The following is an 8,653-nucleotide window of genomic DNA, read 5'->3' as shown; positions in this document are numbered from 1 at the left end:
ATGAAGCGGCTGATCCTCATCGCGCTGTGCCTGCACCTCTGCAATGGGATGATGCGGTGAGCGAGCAGGGCTTGGCTGTCTCTGGGGTAGTGGCGAGTCAAGAGGGTGGCAATGTGAAATGTACATTGGGAGTGCTGGGTTTTAACTGGGACCTGCATGCGGGTCAGCATCAGGCAGGGCAGGGAGGGAGAAAAGACCAACAGAGAGCAAAAACGAGGGAATGTGACGAGAAATGGAAACTTGCTTCCTATCACACCGAGCCGATGGCTTCTGCTTCTTGCCTGCAGCATCCCTCTGAAGAAAGGCAAGTCCATCAGGGAGGCGATGAAGGAGAGCGGTGTGCTCCACGACTACCTGGCCAACCACCGCCACTACGACCCTGCCTACAAGTTCTTCAACAACTTCGCCACTGCCTACGAGCCCCTGGCAAACAACCTGGATGTGAGTATCCATCCCTTGGGGACAGTGAGGGGAAGATGAGGCAGGAGGAATGGGACGCGGATAGAGGAGTCTGGGAAGTTCAGTGTAAGACCTTGAACCGATGGTTTATTTAAGAGCTGTTCTCGTGGCTGTGCAGGAGAAGAGGGGTGTTTGTGAGTGCCAGCGGAGCTGCTCAGCTGCGTGCTTTGTTTTGGAAATACACCGACAGTGGCACTGCAGGAAGGGTCTGCGTGCCTTTGTGCTGCTTGTAAACACAGCTGCTGCACTGTGCCTGCTCTGGTGGGAGAAGCACAGAGAGCAGTGCCATGCTCAGGGCACAGTGCATGGTGCACAGCGCTGTTGTGCACTGGGACAGCAGGAATCAGGCAAACCCTGCAGCCCCAGAATACCTGCAGTCCTGTGGCTGCATGGGCTGAGGTTTAGCATGCGTGCCTAAGGAGTTACATGGGGTAAAACCTGTCCCCTTTCCTCCAGATGGCCTATTATGGGGAGATCAGCATCGGGACCCCCCCGCAGAACTTCCTGGTACTCTTTGACACCGGCTCCTCCAACCTGTGGGTGCCCTCCACACTCTGCCAGAGCGAGGCCTGCGGTGAGCTCCGGGGCAGGAGGGTGCACAAGGGGGGTCCTGGGCAGCAGCGGGACTTCTGGCTGCCGCTGTTGTATTTACCATAAGCAATTATTACCACCAATTATTACCCTCTGATTGAGGTCCCTGTTGCTTGCTCTGAACCTCTGTTGCTTGCCACTCAGCCTCTAGTTGAGTGCCTCTGGATGGAACAGTCACTCTTCTGCTTTGTTTTTCCTATAGCCAACCACAACAAGTTCAACCCCAATGAGTCCTCCACATTTTCAACTCAGAATGAGTATTTCTCCCTGCAGTATGGAAGCGGCAGCCTCACCGGCATCTTTGGCTATGACACATTGACAGTGAGTGACACTGCGGATGGGGGGACTGAGGGGTGCTCCAGCTTTGCCCTGCAGCCTTGAACTGCGTGCAGAGGGCACACACCTGGGAAACACGGGCTGATCACTCCTGGAGACCAGGGCTGGAACAGGAGCAAAACAGGGGGATTTTGTTCTTGGCTCTCAGCCCCCTGTTCTGATGTGTGCACACACAGCTGCAGGATGGAGCCCCACCGCGTGGCCCACTGTCCTGCTGTGGGTCGCAGTGCTCAGTGCTGTGCTCTCATGGCAGCTTTGCCTCTTTTCTTCATCCCTAGATCCAGGGCATCTCCGTCACAAACCAGGAGTTCGGCCTGAGCGAGACGGAGCCTGGCACCAACTTTCTGTACTCCCCCTTCGATGGCATCCTGGGGTTGGCCTTCCCTGCCCTCTCTGCTGGTGGGGCCACAACTGTGATGCAGCAAATGATACAGGAAAACCTGCTGGACTCCCCCATCTTCAGCTTCTACCTGAGCGGGTAGGGATGCTCCTCTTCTTCCTTCCAACTCGTGCTGCCTTTCTGCTTCCTGGGAATATTATCTTTTTCATTTTTTCTTGTTGAAACCCTCACGAGAGCCTGATGCTGTCAGCTGATGCTTCCTTCCTGCTCTCCTGTTTGCCCAGCCCCTTCTACTTACTGGCACACTGGCTGGTACTGGTGGCTGTTTATCTCTACTGATGTGCCATTCAGTATCTAAAGGGGCTGTAAGAAGGAGGGGTCAGACTGTACAGCAGGGTGATAGGATAAGGGGAAATGGTTTCAAACTGAAAGAGGGGAGGTCTAGGTTGGATATAAGAGCAAAGTCTTTTGCAGTCAGGGCAGCGAGGCACTACACAGACTACCCAGAGGGGTGGTGATGTCCCATCTCCAGAGACCCCCCAAGGGCAGGGATGGGGCTGAGAGCACTGATGGAGCTCTGGGTGTCCCTGTGCATTGCATAGGACAGGATGGCCTTGAGGGGTCTCTTGCAACTCCAACACTCCATGATTCTATGATTGTGTCACTTGTGCCTTCTTCCCACAGGCAGGAGGGCAGCCAAGGTGGTGAGCTGGTCCTTGGTGGCGTCGACTCCAACTTGTACTCGGGGCAGATCTTCTGGACTCCTGTCACCCAGGCGACCTACTGGCAGATCGCGATTGAAGAGTAAAGTGTCACTTTCTCCAGCTCCCTCTACACCAGCTCTGGTTGTTCTTAGATCTGCAGCCACAAGAGGAACCTTTCTGTCACCTCTGGTGGCTTCAGGGATCTCGAATCTTAGGCTTTCTGGGCTCTGGAGGCTATTCTTGACAATGCTGATGTATACCTGTAGAGAACACTCCTCATACACCGTGCCCCTGCATTCCTCTTGCAGCAGCAAAGAGTTTCATCAGCCATCTGTCTTCTCTACCCACAGCTTCACTGTTGGTACACAGAGCAGTGGCTTCTGCAGCCAGGGCTGCCAGGGGATCGTCGATACGGGAACCTCCCTCCTCACCGTTCCCAACCAGGTCTTCTCTGAGCTGATGGAGTACATTGGAGCTCAGGCTGATGGCAATGGCCAGGTAGGGAGAATGGGCTGGGAAAACTGAGAGAGACAGGAGATGCATCTGTCATGGTGGGCAATTGCTGTCAAGCACTTGGGCAGGAGGAGCATTGGAAACCCAGTTTCGCGGAATCACTGAGGTTGGAAACACCCCCCAAGGTGATCCAATCCAACTGCCCACCTCCCACCACCATTTCCCCACTAATCCACATCCCTGAGGCTTTGCTCTAATCCTCACAGAGGAAACGATGGATCTCATGAAACGTGCATGTCTGGGTTCATGGGCTGCTGACAGACCTTACCAGGCACAAACCAGCGGTGCCTTTCTTTTTCCCTAGTATGTGGCAAGCTGCAGCAACGTCGAGAATATGCCCACCCTCTACTTCGTCATCAGTGGCACCAGCTTCCCCCTGGCTCCCTCTGCCTACATGCTCCAGGTACAGCATCCCATGGCCTGGCCTCTGCCCTTGGCCCTTGGGGGGGACCTATGGGAGGGAAGCCAAGGGGACACGGGCTGGGGGACAGCTGGAGGGCGCTGGCTGGAGCTGTGCAGCCCAGAGATTTCCAATACAATTATTCCTTCTTGACAGAGCAACAGTGGCTACTGCACCGTTGGGATTGAATCCACCTACCTGCCCTCCCAGACCGGGCAGCCCCTCTGGATTCTTGGGGATGTCTTCCTCAGGGTCTACTACTCCATCTATGACATGGGCAACAATCGGGTGGGCTTTGCCGCTGCTGTGTAGGCAGCCTCAGTGCTGTGCCACAGCTCTGTGCATTGGGGCGTCTCTGTCCCCTCAGAGCCCAGACCCCTTCTCTTGCAAAATCTTGCATTGAAGGCGGGTTTCTTTCCAGATCGTATAGTGAAGAAATAAAAGAGCCATGAAAATAAGATTAGGCGTATGTAGTTTGTTTTTTTGTTTCACAATGTCTATGTTCCTTTTTTGGGGGCGTAGGGGATACAAATGAAACCAAACGAGGCTGAAAATATCCCCCCTTCAAAACACAATAAAAGTGAGGGGGTAAAAGCAGAGGACACGGCCAGGCTTGCTGCTGCAGGTTGTCCATTTATAGCAGGAGCAAACTCAACATTGAACCACACACAAGGCTGTTGTGTAGCTAAAATAATGCTTGGAAGCAGCCAGGCGCTGGGCAAACATTCCAGGCTCCAAATGTTCGATCGTTCCTCATTCCACAGGTCTGATATCCCTGCCCTCTCTAACTACTACACACCTCCCAGCACAATCCCATGGGATGTGGAAGGCGGGCTTTGCCCAGACGCCCAGTGCCTGGCAGGTTCCAGCTGGCACGGTGCTTGTTTGAGCAGCCCCATGCTCATGCTCCCTTTGTTCCGTGCTCCCATTTGCTGAGATTCAGGGCAATATCTTGTGTCCAAGAGGTCCAGGAGAGGGGGCGGTTGGTCGCCCTGGTGCTGGGACCAGCCGCCTCCCTGTGCTTTTTGCCAGGGGTGGGACACAGCCCAGAGCGGACCAAGAAAGCTGGAGTGACTGCAATGTCTTTGGGAATGCCTTTGCTCAAGGCTGAGGCTGGACTCCATTTCAGAGCCGTCTGCAGCCTGGCGCAGTGCTCTCCTGAGGGCAGCTCGGTCTGTTGGTGCAACAGGAGGAGCAGGACGTGCCCAGAGCCCAGCCCCAACACGTGTCCATGCCCAGCAGTGCAGGTGAGCGCTGCCTCTACAAGGATGCGCCATCTCTGATGGCAGAGACTGGAATTCCCCGACTCCTGTTGGACTAAGTGCCTTAGCAAACAGATGCTGTTTAACTTTTGGGGGTCAAAAGGAAACAGAAGTAGCATGTTTGCATGTGCTATAGAGGGCATCTTATTCCTTTGTCTTTTGGCAAGCCTGAGTCCCCTTGGGGACCTGCAGATAACACGCGGTATGTTGACGTTTTGATAACCGTTCTTTGCTTTCAGACAGAATTTGCCTTTTATCCAATCTTAATAAGTTGATCTTTCTATCAATCCTGCTAGCAAACAAGATAATTGCTTTATTATAGACTCAGTATCCAGCAAAGGACACACACTTCCTGGCACTCCCAAGGGAGCATAAGATGTGCAAAGCGCCAGCGTGGGATGAGTGCAGCGACAGTGGAGCCAGGAGGGCGGCAGCTGCTGGGGGGCAGCAGTGAGCCCCCATGGGGTGCACGGTGCTGTAGGGTGGGCCAGGGCTTGGAACAAAGGTATCTTCCCTTCTGACCGCAGGCCTTCTGTGAATGGCTGCAGGTAGGGGCTGCAGGCACGTCTGCAGCAATGGCACCAAACAAGGTATCGGAAAGGTGTTTTCAGTCTCAGCCCCAGCGCCCATTTCTTCTTCACACCCCAAAGTCCTCATGGTGCTGGGTCCGCCTGCAAGCCAGTTTCCATCCCGCGCCATGAGCTGTGAGCACCTTTGTTTTGGGAAAGGTTGAAGCGATTTGTAAGGATCCAGATAGTGCTGCAGCATGCTGGCAGTGCGATAACTCCTCTCCCTGCCGTGATAAGGGCCGCCCTTATCGAGTGGCCGCACTTTGATTTGGCCATGGAAGGTGCAAGGTGCTCTGTTCTCATCCGGGTGCCCCACCAACGACAAGACTTCTCAAGTTCCTCGTGGTCCAAAATACAAAGAAACCCTTCAAGCCGGGGTTACACACGGCGGTAATGGAAAACAGAGGCAGGCAGATAAGGCGGTCAGTGCGTGCTGGTATAAAGGCAGCTGGGCCGGGTTGCTCAGCCTGGTGCTGTGCTCTCCGGACGGGTGCACCGTGGCCACCAGCTGCACCATGAAGTGCCTCGTGCTGGCCGTGCTGTGCCTACAGCTCACAGAGGGGATGGTGAGGTGGGTGTGCTGGAGCAGCACAGGGCCGGGGGGATCTCAGAGAGCAGAGACCGGCGGAGTTCATCACACGTGTGTGCTGCTCCTGGGGCACTGCTGAGGGATGTGGTGTTCTTGATGCTTCTGGCCACGTGCATCTCCAGAACTCATCGTGGCCACACCAGCAGCAGCCCAGGCTGTGATCCCGGCCCAGAGCTGCTGTGCAGATGACTCGCAGCATGGCAGGATGAACCCAAAGGAGAGGAGATCTGGAGATGCCCAAATCATTTCCTGCTTTATTGTTTGGTTTTGTTTTTCTCTCCACCCCCCCCCCCCCTCCTGCACAGGATCAATTTGAGGAAAGGCAAATCCATACGGGAGAAAATGAGGGAGGACGGAGTGCTGGAGGACTACCTGAAGAAAATTAAGCACGACCCAGCTAAGAAATACCGCTTCAGCAAGAGCTCCACTGTGTACGAGCCGATGGCCTCCCACCTGGATGTGAGTCCTCTCACTGCTCCTCCTGCCCCCGTCCTGCTGTCAGAGAGTGGAACCTGGGCCTCTCATAGTGGAACAGCTCTTGTTCTCACACTTTTCTTAAGGTTATGTTAGAGTTTAGCAAAGCTTTCCCCCGGCTGCCTGAAAAGCTCTGGTGTTCTATACGGGACACAAGTAATATTGATTAGCACTTTGTTTGGAAGTAGATTGCTCAGTCCCTTTTCCACTTTGTCACTGTAAGAGTGAGGGGATCCCCAGCATTGCCGCAAGGTGCCGGGATGTGGCGCACAGCAGGGAGGTGGAGGCGAGCCCCATCCCATGGACATAACCCACTTCTTGTCTGCAGTCCTCTTACTTTGGGGAGATCAGCATCGGGACCCCCCCCCAGAGCTTCCTGGTGCTCTTCGACACCGGCTCCTCCAACCTGTGGGTGCCCTCCATCCTCTGCAACATGCCGGCATGCGGTGGGTGCCACGCAGCCCCTCCCCATCTACCCCCCGAGCAGCAGAGAGCCGCACAGCGACAGCACCCCCAGCAGCTCTGTCACTTCATCTCTCCTGCAGGAAAACACGCCAAGTTCAACCCCGGCGCATCCTCCACTTACATCAACAACGGGCGGAGCGTTACGCTGTCCTACGGCAGCGGGTCGCTGACCGTGCTGCTGGGCTACGACACGCTGCGGGTGGGTGCACTGCTGGGGACGGCCTGGGGGCGGCGGGGGGCGGCTCTTGTACGGACAGCATGGTGCAAACCAGGTCCTGAGATGGGCAGAAACAGTGCAAAGTGATTACTGCTCCCTTCAGTTGCCCAGCTGGGTTTTTGCTTTGTTTGCATGATTGCAGATAGTTTTGCCAGGCGCCCAGAGGTGTTTTCACCAGCTACAACCTTGTAGGCTGCTCTTTGGCTTTGCACTCTTTGATTTTGCACTCTTGGGGTTTGCACTCTTTGCACACAAGTGCACAGCCTGACACGGCGCTCCCTCTGCCTCCAGATCCAGAGCATCAAAGTCAGAAACCAGGAGTTTGGGCTAAGCAAGGATGAGCCCACCCAGCCGTTCTACTATGCCCAGTTTGATGGGATCATGGGGATGGCTTACCCTGCGCTCGCGGCTGGAGGGACCCCCACCCCACTGCAAGGCATGCTGCAGCAGAACCAACTCAAACAGCCCATCTTCAGCTTCTACTTCTCTCGGTAAAGCCCACCTGCGTGTCCCTCATGCACCGCTGTCCCTCTGGCTGTCCCCATGCAGGTTCCTTGCTGCTCTAACTGCGCTGTTCTTGCAGCAAGCCCACCTACAACTATGGAGGAGAGCTCGTGCTGGGAGGAATGGACCCTCGGCTGTTCACTGGAGACATTGTGTGGGCACCGGTGACCCAGGAGCTTTACTGGCAGGTGGCGATCGATGAGTGAGTTGCATCCATCCCTGATGGAGCTGTGTGCAGCCTCAGGTTCCAGCCTCCCAGACCTGGACAAGGTGAGTTTCTGTGCCCAGTGGGGTCTCAGAGTGACACCCGCCACCTTTCTGTACTCAGATTTGCTATTGGACAGTCGCTGATGGGCTGGTGCAGCCAGGGCTGCCAGGCCATCGTGGACACAGGGACGTTCCTACTCACTGTGCCCCAGCGGTACCTGAGGAGGTTCCTGAAGGCTGTGGGTGCCCAGGAGACCAGCTTTGGGGTAAGGGGGGTGTTTGGGGTCAGGGTGGGGTTTGTAGGTGAGCCACCAGCCCTGGGTTTGGGCAGATCCTGCAAGACTCAGATGTTGTTTGCAGGGCGCAGTGCTGTGTGTGAAGCAGGGATGTGCTGTGGCATGGCCAGGAAGTGTTTACTTCCCAGCCAGTGCTGCTTCCCATCCTGCTCCAGCCGTAATGCCCCCATCACCCTCTCTCCACAGTACGCAGTTGACTGCAATGACATCCACAGCTTGCCTACCATCACCTTCATCATCAACGGGGTGCGGCTCCCACTGCCCCCCTCTGCCTACGTCCTCAAGGTATGTATTGCCCCCCCAGGTCCCAGAGGTCCAGCAGAGCCCGGTGCTCCTGGGCGAGCAGCGATGCTCCCCTCCCTGCACAGCAGTGGGGTTCAGGTGCTTCCCCAGGCTCTGAGTCCCCGTTGTTTCCCCTTACAGAGCAATGGGTACTGCACCGTTGGGATCGAAGTCACCTACCTGCCATCCCAGAATGGGCAGCCGCTCTGGATTTTGGGTGATGTCTTCCTCAAGGAGTATTACACCATCTTCGACATGGCGCACAACCGCATCGGCTTCGCCAAGTCGGTGTAAAGGAGCGGAGCAGCAAAACGCAGCCCCCTCCTGCTCTGAGCGAGCCTTGCTGTGGGTTTCCTATGGGCCTTTACGTTCCTTTATGTGCTCTCCGTCTGTCCGAGGTTTCTGTGTAAGGCTGTGCTCTCAGTCTCCTGTTGCAAATAAACTG

General features: G+C 55.6%; 2 protein-coding genes across 2 annotated transcripts; both read left to right on the top strand.

Annotated features, from left to right (window-relative positions):
- LOC140262103 (gastricsin-like) lies at positions 1 to 3,655 on the top strand. The gene is made up of 9 exons (XM_072356268.1): positions 1 to 56; positions 288 to 441; positions 916 to 1,033; positions 1,253 to 1,371; positions 1,665 to 1,864; positions 2,411 to 2,530; positions 2,781 to 2,928; positions 3,248 to 3,346; positions 3,500 to 3,655. Exons 1-9 carry the CDS (start codon positions 1 to 3, stop codon positions 3,653 to 3,655), a joined length of 1,170 nt encoding a protein of 389 aa, XP_072212369.1.
- A 2,022-nt stretch (positions 3,656 to 5,677) lies between these two features.
- LOC140262015 (pepsin B-like) lies at positions 5,678 to 8,502 on the top strand. The gene is made up of 9 exons (XM_072356090.1): positions 5,678 to 5,745; positions 6,069 to 6,222; positions 6,566 to 6,683; positions 6,783 to 6,901; positions 7,211 to 7,410; positions 7,503 to 7,625; positions 7,752 to 7,896; positions 8,113 to 8,211; positions 8,350 to 8,502. The coding sequence occupies exons 1-9, from the start codon at positions 5,690 to 5,692 to the stop codon at positions 8,500 to 8,502; spliced, it is 1,167 nt and encodes a 388-aa protein (XP_072212191.1). The 5' UTR covers positions 5,678 to 5,689.
- The last annotated feature ends 151 nt before the right edge of the window (positions 8,503 to 8,653 follow it).

This window comes from Excalfactoria chinensis, chromosome 23, assembly GCF_039878825.1.
Source record: "Excalfactoria chinensis isolate bCotChi1 chromosome 23, bCotChi1.hap2, whole genome shotgun sequence".
In the NCBI taxonomy this organism is placed as follows: domain Eukaryota; kingdom Metazoa; phylum Chordata; class Aves; order Galliformes; family Phasianidae; genus Excalfactoria; species Excalfactoria chinensis.
This window is presented reverse-complemented; position numbering and strand designations above follow the sequence as displayed.